Source organism: Balaenoptera physalus (genome assembly GCF_965194825.1).
Source record: "Balaenoptera physalus genome assembly, chromosome: 4".
NCBI lineage: Eukaryota > Metazoa > Chordata > Mammalia > Artiodactyla > Balaenopteridae > Balaenoptera > Balaenoptera physalus.
The window spans coordinates 38,324,503-38,344,687 of NC_138891.1; the positions used below are offsets into that span (position 1 = coordinate 38,324,503).

Consider the following 20,185-nt stretch of genomic DNA (forward strand, 5'->3'; position numbering starts at 1 on the left):
TCTTCAGCTCTGACTGGTTCTTTTTTATATTCTCTACTTCTTTGTTGAAGTTCTCATTGTGTTCGTCTATTTTTTTTCTGAAGTTCAGTTAGCATTCTTATTACTATTGCTTTGAACTCTTTACCAGGTAATTATTTATCTCTGTTTCTTTAGTGTTTTTCAGGGGTTTTATCTTGTTCTTTCATTTGAAACATATTCCTCTGTCTTCTCATTCTGTTTAATTTTCTCTGTTTTTTTTTTTTTTTTCTATGAGATTAGGTGAACCATTTACCTATCCTGGTCTTGAAGGCATGTTGCTATGTGGAAGTGTCCCTATGTAGTATGCATGTGCCCAGTGGCTCTGCTAGGAGAGCTGGGTCTGAAGTGAGCACAGTCCAGATCTTCCCCCAGGGTGCATTGGCAGCTGCCACTGTGGTGCCAGGTAGGGCTGGATTCGGAGGGGCTGGAACTAGAACCAGGTGCGAGCCAGGGCTCTTCCTAGGCTCCATGGAAGTCAGCGCCCTATCAGGGGTTGGGCCAGGGCCCCATGGGCTGGAGCAAGAGCCCCGAGGGAGTTCAGCTTCTCCCTCATGTGATGGCAGTCTCCAACTTAGTTGGGGGCATGGCTGTGGCCTGAAGGATTTGGGCTGCACTTCTGAGCTGGTTCCACTTTTTCCCTGGTATGCACGCCTTGGTTAGAAGCTGGGTCAGGGCTGGAGGGCTTGAGTCACACTGCTGAGCTGGTTCCACTCCTCCCCAAGTGTGTATTCTCACGGCCATGCTGGCGATGGTAGTGTCCACTGTGGAACTTGTTCTGCTCCTGCCCGAGTGCTCAGGGTCCTTCTACTCTGCCATCTTGATCCCACCTCTGGTAAAAAGCTTTTATTGCAGGATTATTTGTTGTGATACTAAGTTATAAGCAACCTAGTTTTCATCACTATTGGACTAGATCAGTAAAATGTGGTATGTGCACACAATTAAATATTACATATCAGTCAGAAAGGAATAAATCATATCTACATATAGCTATATGGATAGGTCTCAAAAACAATGTAGTGAAAAAAGTAAGACAAAATGAGATTTATAGCTTCACATCATTTGTGTAGTTTTTTAAAACACCTGCAAAAAGTACTATTTTTTCACACATAGGTACAGGTTAGAAGGCATACATTAAATTCACAAGTGTGGGCACTCTCTAATTAAATGCAAATAAATATGTCCTGATATCTTAAAACAAAACCAAAAACAAAATAAAGAACCTTCCTCATTACCATATCCCCCTTCAACTGCGACTGAATTTCTCTGCTCCCTATTCACAAAATCAGATAGCTTGTTTTTACAGTTTCAACCTCATCCCCCACCCCCACCAAGTTCTATTCCCCTTGTGTTCTTTTGTACCCTGGACACACAGAACTGAGTTGATTAGACTCCTTAGTACAGAACATACTATACTTGATCTGTACAAGCAAGACCCCTCCCTAAACAATACATCTATAAAATAGTCAAACACTGAAAAATACGGAGAATAATATAACAAATGTGTGTGGGTCCATCACCTGTATTTTACAAGTTTTAACATTTTGTCATAGTTACTCTGTAGATTTATTTTTAAATATGTAGTTAAAACCTTCATTTTTACTCTTCCCCATACAAAGATAACCACTGATGACACCAGGCCCAACCGCAAGAATGAGGTCCTCAGGCAAGAAGTGATGAGATTCAGAACAGAAGTGGGGGGAGGGGGGGTGGCCTTATTACCACCCCCAGTGATGATAACCAGTAGTTATGTGTGCCTGGCACTGTTCTCCTCTTTACATATATTAAGTAACTTAATTCCCAGAACAATCCTATGCTGTAATAACCATTTTATAGATTAGGAAACTGAAATACCTAAAGTCAGTTAGTTAGGAGGAAGCAGAGCCAGGCTTTGAAGTTAGGCAGTCTGGCTTTAGAGTTCTTGCACTCCACCTCTATGTTACCCTGTCTTAGGAGTGTATTAAAAGAGCAGTGAGCTTTTGTTTTACCTTTTCATCAATTATCTGTACCATTTTAAATATATATGTAGCCTTCACCTTTTCATTAAAAAAATTCTCCTGGATCTGGATTTCTGGGTGCCAGTTCTCCTGCCTGCTTGTTCCTCCATTCTGCTGCTTGAACCTGGAATCATTTTTTTTCATATTGCACTTTGAATCAGATTTTTTTTTTTTAATTTTTTGGTGTTTTCTTTATCCAGAAAGTTTTAAGCTTGAAATATCTTTCCACTATAAAGATTTTGTTTATTGTTTTCTCAAACAGTATACTAACTTAATATACCCTCCAAGTGACTGTAAAGTTTTATATCCTGCTATAAAATAGCTAACTATGAATACCTTTTGTATTTGTAGACCCTAGAAACCTTTTGGAATAACAGGATTCTCTTAAATGACTAATTACCCCAAATCTGATGCCTATGTAATGCTATCCAGCAAGCAGCTGGCTTCATATGAAGAGAGGCTAAGAGTCCCTTTTTGTCTTCATTTCAAATCATTTGCTTCTTATTTAATATCTGCAAAGAACGCAGTCACATTATAGTAGAATTTGCTGTTGTAAATTTTGGATTGTTTCCATGGGTTCCGCCTTACATCTGCACGGTGTTTAAAGCCAATGCTTCCTTTCTTTTTGTAGGCATTCAGGGCCTTTTGCCTCATAATCCAATGTCATGCTGAATGACAGAAAATTGAAGTTGAATTTATTTAACTATAGAGAAGGACTACACAGAACAATACACTTATTTAAGAACTCCTTGCATCAGGAACTGAAGGAGCTGTCTTATGCAGGTGGCTTAATCTCTCTGCTGCTTAGCCTAACTATGTGCCTTTATTTATTAAGGACAGGAACTGGGCACTCTGCTTCCAGAAACAAAAGGACCCCACTGGTCTATCAGAACCAATAATAAACCAATAACATGCTTATACCTCATTCAGAACAGTAAAGATATGTCCTATGTATTTTAAAAATAATTCTTAGTACTTCTTTATTACAGAAAATATATTCAAAGGTAAAAAAAAAAAAGCTATGAAAATATATTAACCAGCTTCTAACTATACACTGGTGGGCTGTTTACATTATGGATTATTCATAATGAATCTATTTTTCTCGATTCTACGTGGTATCTTCTCTCCTTAAGTAAAATGATTTATTTGTTGACATTACTTATATTTCCACACAACAACCTCCAGAGGTTTCTGTGTTTTAAAGTAAAACATTGATTTGCTTTCCCTGTTTTTACTTAGAGATGCTGTAAATACATAGTGAATAATCTGAAGGAACTGGCTTCTCTACTCATTGGGTACTGTGATTTAAAGACTAAGGATCTATGTTTATCTTGAAATAGGGAGAAAGGGAGATTTAGGTGGGTATGTAGAGAGAATAATACTGGAAAGTATAATAGCTTTTCCTTTCTTGAGTTGGGTCATGATTGTGTAGTTTATTTTCCTTTAAATATAGTAAATTCTGGAACTTTGATGCACAACTATATTCAAATGTGATCCTAAGAATACTTCACAATGCTGTAAAAATGGGTTTTGAATTAGCTACCGTTTTTACTGTCTACTATTCTACCAATTATTAGGTAATTGAGAATTAATAGCATAAAATTCACATATCAGGTACCAATTCTTTGGAGTTTATTTTTAAGATAATCAGTTCTTCCTCTTAACAATAGCTGCATTTAGAAGTAATAACATAGAATTTATCATGTGGGCTCAGATCCATGCTTCATCTAGTTTAGGATTATATCCTGACAAAAGCACCAAGGGACATTTAACAGAAAGGCAAAATTGTTCTCTCTGATGTCAGTGTTATTAAGTCAGTCACAAGGACACCATATTTGTCTTAATAGCTTTCATTAATTATATTAATTTTTAAACTTTCTAAAATCTAAACCACCTCTTGGAATTAGACATTAGACTAATTCACTACATATTTTATGCAGTAATAAATAATACTGTTCATTTATCTTAACTATACCTCTTTAAATATTCTAGGATATACTAAACAAATATATGGCCACACTAACCACATTTTCATGGACAAATATCATATCTCCTTGTAGCTTTTATATTTTTCACAGTCAGTGTAAGAGAGTTAGAAAGATAAAGTTTTGGGGATGAAGCCAACCTCAGTTTGAATCACGGGATCACTTCTAACTAGCTCTGTGACCTTTGATAAGTCAGTTAATTACTCTGATTCTTAGAGCCTTCTAGTAAAAATAAAATGTGTATCTGTTTTTCATGATAGTTGTGAGTATGAATTAAATGAAATAGGAGAAAGCACCCTGCACAGTGCCTGGAATAGTATACCATCAACAAACCTCAACTTCCTTCCCTCCTTATTTTTCAGAGGATGGGCAGAAATGTTTTAGCTGTGCCTGTGTGAATAGAACCCTCTGCAAGCCCACATGTACTTAATAACAAAGCAACACATTATGCAACATTCATTAGAGATTGCCTTGTTTCAAACTGTTACCCTCAAAACTAAATTCTCTATGTGTACGTTATTTTATCTGTTCTCTCATATAATGATATCACTTGATAAGTGAAAAAGATGTACCATACAAATATTATCTATCAAGTAAGTCCATATTGACTTATTTATTTATTCAAGGAGCCATTCTCTCAAATAACTCCCCTTACCCGAGTTTAAAATCTTGTCAGTTTGACTGCTGGCTAATTCATTTATTCACTGTAAGATACTAGGCAAGAGAATCAAAGAAAATCTCATTTCTCATCATCTGAAAAATGGGGCTGTTTGCACTTATGTAGCAATTTGAGGGATAACATTAATATATGTGAACATGCTGAATAAACATAAAGATTTATACCAATATCTAGTAAATTCTAATTAAAACATTTGTTTAGAGTGAGTTTATTTTCTGATTTAAGGAACTGGCTCATTTTCACGAAACAAATTTAAGAAGGTAGACTGAAGATACGTATAGAAATTTTAAATATTTGTATGGATGCATAAAGTTTTTAAAGTTTAACTCCCAAATTCATTCTATGAAGCCACCATCACCCTGATAACAAAACCAGAAAAAGATATCACAAAGAAAGAAAATTATAGACCAATATCACTGATGTTTGGTAAGGTTGCAGGGTACAAAATTAATGCACAGAAATCTCTGGCATTCCTATACACCAACAACAAAAAATCAGAAAGAGAAATTAAGGAAACACTCCCATTTACCATTGCAACAAAAAGAAGAAAATTCCTAGGAATAAACCTACCTAAGGAGGCAAAAGACCTGTACTCAGAAAACTATAAGACACTGATGAAAGAAATTAAAGATGACATAAACAGATGGAGAAATATACCATGTTCTTGTATTGGAAGAATCAACATTGTGAAAATGACTATAGTACCCAAAGCAAGCTACAGATTCAGTGCAATCCCTGTCAAACTACCAATGGCATTCTTCACAGAATTAGAACAAAAAATCTTACAATTCATATGGAAACACAAAAGACCTTGAATAGCCAAAGCAATCTTAAGAAAAACGGAGCTGGAGGAATCAGGCTCCCCGACTTCAAACTGTACCACAAAGCTACAGTAATCAAGAGTGTATGGTACTGGCACAAAAACAAAAATATAAATCAATGGTACAAGATAGAGTGCCCAGAGATAAACGCATGCACATATGGTCACCTAATTTATGACAAAGGAGGCAAGAACATACAATGGAGAAAAGACAGCCTCTTCAATAAGTGGTGCTGGGAAAACTGGACAGCTACATGTAAAAGAATGAAATTAGAACACTACCTAACACCATACCCAAAAATAAACTCAAAATGGATTAAAGACTTAAATGTAAGACAATACACTATAAAACTCTTAGAGGAAAACATAGGAAAAACACTCTTTGACATAAACCACAGCAAGATCTTTTTTGACCCACCTCCTAGAGTAATAAAAATAAAAACAAAAATAAAAAAATGGGACCTAATTAAACTTAAAAGCTTTTGCACAGCAAAGGAAACCATAAACAAGACAAAAAGACAACCCTCAGAGTGGGAGAAAATATTTGCAGATGAAACAACAGACAAAGGATTAATCTCCAAAATATACAAATAACTCATGGAGCTCAATATCAAAAAAACAAACAATCCAGTTAAAAAATGGGTGGAAGACTTAAATAGACATTTCACCAATGAAGACATACAGATGGCCAAGAGGCACATGAAAAGATGCTCAACATCACTAATTATTAGAGAAATGCAAATCAAAACTACAATGAGGTATCACCTCATACCAGTCAGAATGGCCATTATCAAAAAATCTAGAAACAATAAATGCTGGAAAGCGTATGGTGAAAAGGGAACCCTCCTGCACTGTTGGTGGGAATGTAAATTGATACAACCGCTGTGGAGAACAGTATGGAGGTTCCTGAAAAAACTAAATATAGAACTGCCATATGACCCAGCAATCCCACTACTGGGCATATACCCTGAGAAAACCATAATTCAAAAAGAGACATGTACCACAATGTTCATTGCAGCACTATTTACAATAGCCAGGACATGGAACCAACCTAAATGTCCATCGACAGATGAATGGATAAAGAAGATGTGGCACGTATATACAATGGAATATTACTCAGCCATAAAAAGAAATGAAATTGAGTTATTTGTAGTGAGGTGGGTGGACCTAGAGTCTGTCATACAGAGTGAAGTAAGTCAGAAAGAGAAAAACAAATACCATATGCTAACGCATATATATGGAATCTAAAAAAAAAAAAAAAGAGTGGTTTTGATGAACCTAGTTGCAGGGCAGGAATAAAGAGGTAGACACAGAAAATGGACTTGAGGACATGGGGTGGGAGGGCGAAGCTGGGGCAAAGTGAGAGTAGCATGGACATATATACACTACCAAATGTAAAAGTTGGCTGGTGGGAAGCAGCAGCATAGCACAGGGAGATCAGCTTGGTGCTTTGCGATGACCTAGAGGGGTGGGATAGGGAGGATGGGAGGGAGACTCAAGAAGGAGGGGATGTGGGGACATATGTATGCATATGGCTGATTCGCTTTGTTATGCAACATCAACTAACACAGTATTGTGAAGCAATTATACTCCAATAAAGATCTATCAAAATTTTTTAAAAAAAGATTTTAAAGTTTACTATTAAAAATATGTTATTAAAACACCTGAACAGATGTAACATGGAAATTTTATAAATTCCAATGTTTAAAATTATTTTCTTCATAGAAGTCAGTTAATCCACCTGTGTAAATTTGTTTTCCACCTTTTCCCAAAAAGAGTACCAACAAGGGCTGTTATTGGGGCTGGGGTTCAGATCTTAGTTCACACACACAGGCTAATGGTGGGTCTCAGATCATTCAAGCCATATGTTCTTTCTGCTTTAGTTTCAGTTCTGCATCCACACATGTGAGACGTGGCTGCCTGAATAATCTTTCTCAAACACTACTTGAATTCCTCAGTTCAAGACTCTGTGGAAGCCAATTGCCTGCTTGTATTTTCCTGGCTTGAAAGTCATTAAAATGCCTATTAGACACTACCCAGAGTTAACAGATTCTTTACTGGAAGCCTTGCACATGGTTTATCTATTTCAGTTCTACTGGGAGGCCTTAGCAATACTTCTAAGTTCCAGGCCACAAGAGCTAGCTCAGGCAGTCAAGTGTTTCAGAAGTGAGCCATATGATCAAAAATTCATATGTGTGCCAGTGACATAAATTTCCTTTGAAAACATCAGTAAAATTTAGCCTATTAGCTGTTTGAAAATTAGCATGATGTTGGGGGCAGAAAGAGGCCAATAAATTGAGCCTGTCAAAACCTATTAATTCTGTGGGACATCAGAGTAGGGATGAGCTACATATGGTCATCCAAGCAAAGTGGATTAAACAGCTGCATTATTCTTCAGGAGGTCAGTGGCAATGCTAAAAGAATGTGGTTTACTCTATGAAAATATCTGGACACTTAAAATGTACTAATCAGAAGAACACATTATGTCATTCCAGATTTACAGTGTCAAGTTGAAGCACTTGGGCTAAAACTTCAGAAGGCAGTGACTGAGATGGACAACTACAAAGAAAAGCTCATGTAAGATGGTAAACATTAAACAACCTGTAAGAATTTAGAAAGACCCCCATGTGTTCTCTGTGACTCTGGGCAGTAATTTGGATGTGTTGGTATGGTCTACTGCAATTTTTCTCAGCTACTTTTCTGGCCTATATTGAAGGACCTGTAAATATTTTTAAATATATGAAATGTTTCTTTCTCTCAGTAAGAAACTTACCTATCCAGGTATTAAAGCTTTCCCTGATTATTCAAATGTAGTAACTTAATATTCTCTGAACTTTTTGTCTTATTATCTCTTTATTATCTGTCCGGAAGAAACAGCATTGAAGATGTTTCATAAGATTATTGGGATTGACATATATACACTAATATGTATAAAATAGATAACTAATAAGAATCTGCTGTATAATAAATAAATAAATAAATAATCAATTTTAGGTTCAGAAAGACAGTTGAGTATCTTTGAAGTTCTGGAGTGCTTAGGCCTTATATAAGTAAGAAAGAAAATATTGGAAAACAAATGATAAGAAAATGCCCTTGTAAAATATCCAGAGTACTATTTCTTTTATTTATTTATATATTTATTGTCTTGTTTATGGTTTCCTTTGCTGTGCAAAAGCTTTTAAGTTTCATTAGGTCCCATTTGTTTATTTTTGTTTTTATTTCCATTACTCTAGGAGGTGAATCAAAAAAGATCTTGCTGTGATTTATGTCAAAGAGTGTTCTTCCTATGTTTTCCTCTAAGAGTTTTATAGTGTCCGGTCTTACATTTAGGTCTCTAATCCACTTTGAGTTTCTTTTTGTGTATGGTGTTAGGGAGTGTTCTAATTTCATTCTTTCACATGTAGCTGTCCAGTTTCCCCAGCACCACTTACTGAAGAGACTGTCTTTTCTCCAATGAATATCCTTGCCTCCTTTGTCATAGATTAGTTGACCACAGGTGCGTGGGTTTATCTCTGGGCTTTCTATCTTGTTCCATTGGTCTATGTTTCTGTTTTTGTGCCAGTACCATATTGTCTTGATTACTATAGCTTTGTAGTATAGTCTGAAGTCAGGGAGTCTGAATCCTCCAGCTCCGTTTTATTCCCTCAAGACTGCTTTGGCTATTCAGGGTCTTTTGTGTCTCCATACAGATTTTAAGATTTTTTTGTTCTAGTTCTGTAAAAAATGCCATTGGTAATTTGATAGGGATTGCATTGAATCTGTAGATTGCTTTGGGTAGTACAGTCATTTTCACAATATTGATTCTTCCAATCCAAGAACATGGTATATCTCTCCATCTGTTGGTATCATCTTTAATTTCTTTCATCAGTGTCTTATAGTTTTCTGCATACAGGTCTTTGGTCTCCCTAGGTAGGTTTATTCCTAGGTATTTTCTTCTTCTTGTTGCAATGATAAATGGGAGTGTTTCCTTAATTTCTCTTTCAGATTCTTCATCATTAGTGTATAGGAATGCCAGAGATTTCTGAGCATTAATTTTGAATCCTGCAACTTTACCAGATTCATTGATTAGCTCTAGTAGTTTTCTGGTGGCATCTTTAGGATTCTCTATGTATAGTATCATGTCATCTGAAAACAGTGACAGTTTTACTTCTTCTTTTCCAATTTGGGTTCCTTTTATTTCTTTTACTTCTCTGATTGCCGAGGCTAGGACTTTCAAAACTATGTTGAATAATAGTGGTGAGAGTGGACCTCCTTGTCTTGTTCCTGATCTTAGAGGAAATGCTTCCAGTTGTTCACCATTGAGAATGATGCTTGCTGTGGGTTTGTCGTATATGGCCTTTATTATGTTGAGGTAGGTTCCCTCTATGCCCACTTTCTGGAGAGTTTTTATCATAAATTGGTGTTGAACTTTGTCAAAAGCTTTTTCTGCATCTGTTGAGATGATCATATGGTTTTTATTCTTCGATTTGTTAATATGGTGTATCACATTGATTGATTTGTGTATATTGAAGAATCCTTGCATCCCTGGGATAAATCCCACTTGATCATGGTGTATAATCCTTTTAATGTGTTCTTGGATTCAGTTTGCTAGTATTTTGTTGAGGATTTTTGCATCATATTCATCAGTGATATTGGTCTGTAATTTTCTTTTTTTGTAGTATCTTTGTCTGGTTTTGGTATCAGGGTGATGGTGGCCTGATAGAATGAGTTTGGGAGTGTTCCTTTCTCCACAATTTTTTGGAAAAGTTTGAGAAGGATGGGTGTTAGCTCTTCTCTAAATGTTTGATAGAATTCACCTGTGGAGCCATCTGGTCATGGACTTTTGTTTGTTGGAAGAGTTTTAATCACAGTTTCAATTTCATTACTTGTGATTGGTCTGTTCACATTTTCTATTTCTTCCTGGTTCAGTCTTGGAAGGTTATACCTTTCAAAGAATTTGTCCATTTCTTCCAGGTTGTCCATTTTATTGGCATAGAGTTGTTTGTAGTAGTCTCTTAGGATGGTTTGTATTTCTGCGGTGTCTGTTGTAACTTCTCCTTTTTCATTTCTAATTTTATTGATTTGAGTCCTATCCCTGTTTTTCTTGATGAGTCTGGCCAATGGTTTATCAATTTTGTTTATCTTCTCAAAGAACCAGCTTTTAGTTTTATTGATCTTTGCTATTGTTTTCTTTGTTTCTATTTCATTTATTTCTGCTCTGATCTTTATGATTTCTTTCCTTGTGCTAACTTTGGGTATTGTTTGTTCTTCTTTCTCTAGTTCCTTTAGGTGTAAGGTTAGATTGTTTATTTGAGACTTTTCTTGTTTCTTGAGTTAGGCTTGTATAGCTATAAACTTCCCTCTTAGAACTGCTTTTGCTGCATGCCATAGGTTTTGGATTATCATGTTTTCGTTGCCATTTGTCTCTAGGTATTTTTTGATTTCTCCTTTGATTTCTTCAGTGATCTCTTGGTTATTTAGTAATGTATTGTTTAGCCTCCATTTGTTAGTGTTTTTTATGTTTTCTTCCCTATAATTCATTTCTAATCTCATAGCGTTGTGGTCAGAAAAGATGCTTGATATGATTTCAAATTTCTTAAATTTACTGAGGCTTGATTTGTGACCTAAGGTGTGATCTATCCTGGAGAATGTTCCGTGCGCACTTGAGAGGAAAGTGTAATCTGCTGTTTTTGGATGGAATGTCCTATAAATATCAATTAAATCTATCTGGTCTATTGTGTCATTTAAAGCTTCTGTTTCCTTATTTATTTTCATTTTGGATGATCTGTCCATTGGTGTAAGTGAGGTGTTAAAGTCCCCCACTATTATTGTGTTACTGTTGACTTCCTCTTTTATAGCTGTTAGCAGTTGCCTTATGTATTGAGGTGCTCCTATGTTGGGTGCATATATATTTATAATTGTTATATCTTCTTCTTGGATTGATCCGTTGATCATTATGTAGTGTCCTTCCTTGACTCTTGTAACATTCTTTATTTTAAAGTCTGTTTTATCTGATATGAGTATTGCTACTCTAGGTTTCTTTTGATTTCCATTTGCATGGAATATCTTTTTCCATCCCCTCACTTTCAGTCTATGTCTCCCTAGGTCTGAAGTGGGTCTTTTGTAGACAGCATATATATGGGACTTGTTTTTGTATCCATTCAGCAAGCCTGTGTCTTTTGGTTGGAGCATTTAATCTATTCACGTTTAAGGTAATTATCGATATGTATGTTCCTATGACCATTTTCTTAATTGTTATGGGTTTGTTTTTGTAGGTCCTTTTCTTCTCTTGTGTTTCCCACTTAGAGAAGTTCGTTTAGCATTTGTTGTAGAGCTGGTTTGGTGGTGCTGAATACTCTTAGCTTTTGCTTGTCTGTAAACTTTTTGATTTCTCCATCGAATCTGAATGAGATCCCTGCCGGGTAGAGTAACCTTGGTTGTAGTTTCTTCCCTTTCATCACTTTAAATGTATCATGCCACTCCCTTCTGGCTTGTAGCGTTTCTGCTGAGAAGTCAGCTGTTAACCTTATGGGAGTTCCCTTGTATGTTATTTGTCATTTCTCCCTTGCTGCTTTCAATAATTTTTCTTTGTGTTTAATTTTTGTCAGTTTGATTACTATGTGTCTCGGCATGTTTCTCCTTGGGTTTACCGTGCCTGGGACTCTCTGTGCTTCCTGGACTTGGGTGGTTATTTCCTTTCCCATGTTAGGGAAGTTTTTGACTATAATCTCTTCAAATATTTTCTCTTCTCCTTTCTCTCTCTCTTCTCCTTCTGGGACCCCTATAATGCGAATGTTGTTCCGTTTAATGTTGTCCCAGAGGTCTCTTAGGCTCTCTTCATTTCTTTTCATTCTTTTTTCTTTATTCTGTTCTGCAGCAGTGAATTCCACCATTCTGTCTTCCAGGTCACTTATCCGTTCTTCTGCCTCAGTTATTCTGCTATTGATTCCTTCTAGTGTATTTTTCATTTCAGATATTGTATTGTTCATCTCTGTTTGTTTGTTCTTTAATTCTTCTAGGTCTTTGTTAAACGTTTCTTGCATCTTCTCGATCTTTGCCTCCATTCTTTTTCTGAGGTCCTGGATCATGTTCACTATCATTATTCTGAATTCTTTTTCTGGAAGGTTGCCTATCTCCCTTCATTTAGTTGTTTTTCTGGAGTTTTATCTTGTTCCTTCATCTGGTACATAGCCCTCTGCCTTTTCATCTTGTCTGTCTTTCTGTGAATGTGGTTTTTGTTCCACAGGCTGCAGGATTGTAGTTCTTCTTGCTTCTGCTGTCTGCCCTCTCTATTTCTTTTAAAAATGATTTTATTTCAGAAATTTCAAAAATGATAGTATAAATATAGTACATCTATAATTATAACACTAAAATAGAATTTATATACTCTTTGAAAAGTAAATAAATTCTTTTACTTTGTGGTGTGTAATCTGGTAGCTTTGGTTTTCAGTTCCTATATTTTAGAAGGATGAACCTCATAAGAAATATAAATACTCAAAATTCTTAGCAACCAAATGTTGCATTGACCATGGACTATTCCTAAGAACAATTTGTGTTCAACAAAATTCTTAACAACACAAGGAAGAACAAATTCCAAAAATACTCTATCAAATTAATGTATACTTTGATTATTTGTAGCAAAATAATTTATTTTCAAAATCCAAGAAAAACCAAATATTCATTCTTTATAACACTGTGGTCAACAGTTCAGTAAATAATAGTTCAACTGTCTGTGTATGTTAGTTGTGGTTGAAGGAATAAGTGGGCAAGAGGTCCTAGCATGGCTCACTGCACCCAGCAAGAACTTTCTGATGAGAAGATACATGAAAAAAGAAGCAAGATGGGAATTGCCAGAAAATCATTAATCCCCACCCTCTAGTTACATCAGGGAGGGCTTTGGCCTCATGAATGTCTCATGCGGAGGGCCTGCCTCATCAGGCCACAGCCCATTTGATATTAATACATGCTTTGTGATATTTTTGTTAATTTTTAATATAATTTATAATATGAGTGCTGAGAAATAAGAGTCAGAGTAGATTGGAGTTGGAGGGAGAAAATACCACTCAGTAAAGTCCATCAAATGAATTACCTGGAGGAAATCACTGTAGAACTGTAGAAATACTGATGCTGTTGTTTCAGTTTATAATAAAACTGGTGCTTCCTACCTGTGTGAGAACTTCTTAAAATTAGAAAATGGGCAGAGCATCCACTTTTAGAAAACTTGATGAAAGATAGAGCCAGTTAAATGGTCTCACCTGCTGGAGACCTTTCTCTGTGCTGCCTGTACCTAGCTCTTCCATCTCTACTCCGTCTACCCTCCTTCGCTACTAGGATGAAGTTGAGTAGGGCAGTCGTGTAGGATCAGAGCCTGGGACTGCTCAGGGTACTCAGAGCTCAGGAAGTCCCCAGTAGTATGTAAGTACTATTTTATTTATAGGTTAAAACCAAATTTGCAACTTGGCTATTGTTTTATGATAAATTCAGTTTGGAGTCAAAATAATTCACTCAAAATTTTTGACATGCAATTTCTTAATAAATTGGAGATTTGCTCTATATACCCAAACCTGTTTGAACTTCCAGAAATTGGAAGGTGGTGTGAAATCATATTTTTAAAAAAATTTTAATCCTCACTCTTTGTGGGGGCTGGGGTGAGGAATGAGTTTCACCCATCCAGCTTAGGATAATTGTTTTGTTTAAAGATTTTTAAATGTTTGGATATAAGTTTTGTGGGTTTTTACTTAAGGGGAAAAGGCAGTTTTTAAATGGATGAACTTCGGGTTCTTTTTTTCCTAAGATTTATAAGAAAATATTTTCCAAGGTTTATAAGAACTTGTTGTATATTTGAAAATAGAGATTTTATCACTTAGGATTCTTTGAGCTATAAGTAACAGAGGTAGAGTGGTTTCAGGTTTAGTCAATCCAGTGACTCAACAATATCACCAAGGATCTTGATGTTCTTTCTGTCTCTATTCTGCTGCCCTCAGCACTGGCTTCACCCCAAGGCTAAGTCCCCTATGATTATGACATGGCTGCAATTCCAGGTACCACATCCAAATGTAACCACCCCAGAGGCAGGAAGGGCCTGTTTTTCTGGTGTCTCCTTAGAAGTGAGATAAAAATTTCTCAAAAGCCACCAAACAGCCCTCTCCTTACATCTCTTGGCTAGAACCCTTTACATACCCTCTCCTAAATGAATCATTGGCAAGGGGAACAGGACTACCACAGTTAGCTCAGGTCAGGCAGGATTTACCCTGAGAACAGATGATAATAGGGCTCTGATGGCCAGGAAGACAGCTATAGTACATGTCCAGAAGGTAACTAGTAATTTTTGCTAGAGGTAGAGTGTTAGTGATGCTCTGAAAATTGATGACATTTTCTACAAATTTATTTGTGTCATAATATCTAGATTAATTTAGGGAAGACCCTCCTGAAGTAATGAAAAATATGGATGCTGTGAAATGCAACTTTATTACTTTTAAATATATATGTAGAGAGAGAGAGAGAGAAAGGGAGAAAGAACTAGGAAATAACACTTTTATTTTATATATATGTATATAGGCTAAGATAAGTAAATAAGACTAATAAGAAAGGCTGCTATAGAGGGTGAGAAATTTTTAGGAATTCCTGAAAGAGAATACATAGGAAGGATAATAAAAAGGGTCAACTCTGCAGAGGAATAAACGAGAGGAAAACCAATTGTGTGGTGGGCATGTGATGGGCAGGACTTTACTTGGAATCAGTTAACACAAAGAGAAGGGAGTGGGATAAGGCAAATCATCAGAACAGTGGTTCTCAAACTCCAATCTGCAGAAGAATCCTGGGTAGTTTACTGAAACTGTGTATTACAGTATGACCTCCCTCACAGACCCAATCCCAGGATCAGTTTCTGGGCTCCATTCCCACAGACATTCTGGCTTTAAATTTGGGTTTGGGGTGTCCCTGAGCAATCTGCATTTGTAATGCACTCCCCCCCCCCACACACACATGATTCTGATCCAGGTGATCCAATGAAGCCCACTCTGAGGAATCATATTTGGAACATTTAAGCCACTGGCCCCTCACCAGCCCCACCCCACCCCCAATCAACAGGTCCTGTGTGAAGCAGCATTTGCAAGGCATCTGCACCCAGAATAAAGCAACGAGTGTGGGGACTGGAGCTGGGGAGCCTGCCAGCTACTGAATCCCAGAGGCCACTGTCCCTACATCCCAAGACAAACCTCCAGTGCCCCCACCATACTCTGCCCCTTCATCACAACCTTCAGAAACAATCTAGGGCAACAATAAACAGCAAAGCAGACAACAAACCAGAATCTTAGGCTTAGGATGAACACCCAACCAAAGATTACCAGGTATGTGAGAAAAACCTTCCCCCAACCTTGTTCACATGGCTCTGAATTCACACAGAAAAGCTTTAACACCTAGAGAAATTGTTAAGTAGCAAACAGAAGATGTTAAGATAAATTTTTAAAGTTAGGATATACTTCAAAGTATGTCCAGGATTGTAACCATTAAAGAAGAACAGGTTGTTACCAAAAAAAAAGCTATTAGGAATTTTAGAGGTTAAAAATATGACTCCAGAAAAATGATTCCATTCATGTTAAAAATGTATATGAATGTACATACAAATATATATGGATTCAAATTCATTGAATAAATGATTGGTAGGATTACAACAGTTCCTTCTGGAAGTGAGAGTCAGGGATGTATAGAGACTCTTATTTTACTCTATATACTTATATATTTCTTAAATAGCTTACAGTGTGAATATATTCATTTTCACATATGTAATGAAAAGAACAAAATTCACTTTAAATGACTTATAATTTATCAATTACTAGTGAATATGTCTAAAGTGGTGATATGAAATATACTTTCTAATTTGGGGACCTTTGTAACCTACTTATACTTTAATTTTATTAGCAGCCACCTCCTCCTCATTTAACTAATAATTGTAAGCAATAGTCAGCCATAACCAGCATAAATTTCTTATTTATAAAGCTCTTGACCGAATAACAGCAACATTTTGCACAGTTGAGATGTTCTTGGAACATTATTATTGCCTTCTAAGATATAATGTTCTCCTGATTTTCCTCTTCTGTCATCATTCATGAGAATTTTTTGCCTAGAAAGCAGGTGGCCTGGGCAATCCAGTGTCAGAGTACAGATACACTTTCACATGATCCTAGATTTAACAGGCTAGGTTTCCTTCATTGACTCATTCAATACAAAATGCTCATGGAGAGGCAGTTATGTGCCATGACTCTTTTGTGTACAAGCACTAGATACTGAAGTAACAAGATTGACAAGCCACAATAGGTAATTCCAGGTAACGTTAAGTGCTGCAAAAATATAAAACAGGCATAAAAGAATGTGAGTGTTGGGGAAGAGTGGTATCCTTTTGACAGAGTGGCATCCCTGGGCAGATGACCTCTGAGTTAAGATCTGAGTAACAGAAAGGAGCTAACAGTGCTAATAAGCTAACATCTGGAAGCAGAGAGATCAAGGACAAAAAATTCTTGGGAGTGAGTTTTACAAGTTAAAGAAACATGAAGGCCAGTTGTGGTAGACGGAATAACGGCTTCCAAAGATTTTCATGTCCTAATCCCTGAAATCTGTGAGTACATTATCCTATGTGGCAAAAGGGATTTTGCACGTGTTTAAATTAGGGATATAGAGCTGGGGAGATTATGTTGGATTATTCAGGCAGACTCAGTGTTATAACTGCAAAGGTCCTTATAAGATGAAAGCAAGAGGGTCAAAGTCACAAAAGTGGATGTGAGGATGGAAGCAGAGGTTGGAGTGATGTGATTTGAAGATGGAAGAAGGGGCCACAAGCCAAAGAATGCATGTTGTCTCTAGAAGCTAGAAAAGGCAGGAAAACAGATTCTCCTCTACAGCTTCCAGGGGGAACACAGCCCTCAAGACATCTTGATTTTAGGACTTCTTACCTTAGAAATGTAAGATAATAAATTTGTGTTGTTTTAAACCCCTACATTTGTGGTAATTTGTTACAGCAGCAATAAGAAATGAATATACCAGTGTGTCCAAAGCCCAGTGAGGATTCTGGATTTATGCAGAGGGCAGAGGGAAACTATTGGAGGGTTTGGCAATAGAGTGAACTGATTTGATTTGTTTTAAAAGGTTGGCATGGCTGCTGCATGGAGAATGGACTGAAGTGGGAGTACAGGAGCGATCAGGGAGACTAGGTGGGAGGCCCAGCGTTCATGCAAGTGAGAAGTGGCTGGTTTAGTGTAAGGCTATATTGTGGAGATGGAGAGAAATATATGCCAGGGGTCACTCTCACAGGATCTACCGATGGAGTAGATGTGGCCAGGGAGGAAGAGGACTGGAAAAGAAAGGAAATAATAAAGGATGGGGTTTGGGGCTTTTCAGCATCAGGTAGACAGTTGAGAGGCAGTAGAGTATAGTGACTAACAGCCTGGAAGCCAAATCCAGACTGCTGGGGCAGTACTACTTAGCAGTATGTCACCTTGGGCATGTTACTTACCTCTTTGTTTTCAGTTTCCTCAACTGTAACAAGGACTGAGTAAGGGCTGGTTTGAGGTTCGTGTGAGATATATAAGGTGTTACCTATTAGTATCATTATGTGTTGGTGCCATTTAATGAAGTGGGAAAATCTGTAAAAGAAATAGATATGGGGGTGAGAGAAATACAAAACAATGCTTTTGATCTGTTAGATTTGAGATGCCTTTTGGACAGCAAAGTAGAAATATCAAGGAGGCAGTTTAGGAATGGCTATTTCACATAAAGAAGTGGAATGGTATGACCCTTGCCTTTCAAATTAGAGGAAAATATCCAACTACTCTATCTTATTTCCTTTGCTTTGATTGGCAGGAGCAGCAGGGGCCTTTCTGAAGGCTTATTCAGAGCAGTTGAAGAGAAAGGATTAACACTATTTGCTGAGGGTAAGAGAAGGAATGCAGTGTTTAAAGAGATGTAGGCATTCTTTCTATTCCTTCCAATTCCTCCCATCCTAATGAAGGGGAAGATAACAGTTGGGCAGTGAAGGGCAGACCATAAAAAGAGTGGCTTAACCGGCATGGGGGTGGGAGATGACCATAGTGAGGGGAGTTCTTGGGATGGTAGACTGCCCAGGGAGCTTTTTTTTTTTTAAATTGCAGCCAAAATTTATTGTCCACATAGTAAAATAACCACTTAAAGGTGTTCTGCTGTCCCTGACTCTAGATTTGGAAAAGTGTGTATAAGAGTCTGAACATAGAGTGAAAGTTGTGGCTGGGGCTGCTGAATCTCAAAGCATTTCTAAAAGGAACGTTGTTGTTTGATTTAAAACTAAATGTATAAAACTTGGCAAATACAGAAATCCACAAAAAAGAACATCGTCTTTATATTTTGATATCCTTATAGTCCATTTGTCTAAGTCATGCATATTTTAAACATATTTTCACTTAGTAATATATCCTGGATACTTTCCCATGTCATTACGTGATATATTTATAGTTATCAAATAGCTATGTAGTATTCTAATCTGTGGATGAATCATAACTTATTTTCTAATCCCCTGTATTTTAAAATTTCCAAATTTTTCACTTTTATAAGCAAGGTATTTTGAAATTCATAGAGATAAATCTTTCTATTCACATGCAGTTATTTCCTTAGGATAATTTTTGCTAGACTCAAACTTGCATATTTTTAAGACTTTTAATTCATAATGACTCTACCTTGCAATAAGATTTTATTGACTTATAATCTCAGTAGTGTTTGTAAATACCTATTTCTCCACTTCCTAGCTAATACTGGGTAGTATAACTAAGAAAAAAAAAAAAATCCTAGTTTGATGAAAAATTGTACCCCTGCATCTTTGGCTCTTTGTATTCTTTCCTTTGTGACTCACCTGAGTACAACCTTTGCTCACTTTTTAATGGCATGTTACTCTTTTCCTTATTCTTTATTTTCTAATGTTTTACTTGGAAATAATTACAAAACTTACAAACTTACAAAAAGTTGTAAACATGATGATAGTACAAAGAGCACACAAATAGGCTTTACCCAGATTCATCTATTATTAATGTGGTTTTTTTTGTTTTTTAATTATTTATTTATTTATTTATTTATTTTTGGCTGTGTTGGGTCTTCGTTTCTGTGCGAGGGCTTCCTCTAGTTGCGGCAAGCGGGGGCCACTCTTCATCGCAGTGCACGGGCCTCTCACTATCGCGGCCTCTTTTGTTGCGGAGCACAGGCTCCCGACGCGCAGGCTCAGTAGTTGTGGCTCATGGGCCCAGTTGCTCCGCGGCATGTGGGATCTTCCCAGACCAGGGCTCGAACCCGTGTCCCCTGCATTGGCAGGCAGATTCTCAACCACTGCGCCACCAGGGAAGCCCCTATTATTAATGTTTTAACCCATTTATTTTTTTCCCTTACCCCTACCCCTGTCCCCTCAACCTTTTCTCTCTCTCTCTCTCTCTCCCCCTGAAACCCACACACAAATTTTCCTGCACCATTTGAGGATAAGTTACATACAACACGACCCTTTACTTCTAAATAGTTTAGCCCGCCTTTCCTCAGGACAGTGATACTTCATATAAGCAGGAGGGTAATCAATGTTATAATTTTACATACAATAATTACATTAATAATATTCTAATCTAGCATCCATATTCTAATTTTCTGAGTGGGCCTTTATAGCATTTTCTCCTCTAGCACATAGTCCAGGTAGGGTCAGCCTACTTGG

General features: G+C 36.9%; 1 protein-coding gene across 1 annotated transcript in view; it reads left to right on the forward strand.

Annotated features, from left to right (window-relative positions):
- The window catches only part of LEKR1 (leucine, glutamate and lysine rich 1), a 331,218-nt gene that overhangs the window by 177,194 nt on the left and 133,839 nt on the right, over window positions 1-20,185 (forward strand). The window contains exon 9 of the mRNA XM_082459714.1: window positions 7,992-8,073. Coding sequence (XP_082315840.1) covers window positions 7,992-8,073 — 82 coding nt within the window. The remainder of the gene's footprint in view (window positions 1-7,991; window positions 8,074-20,185) is intronic.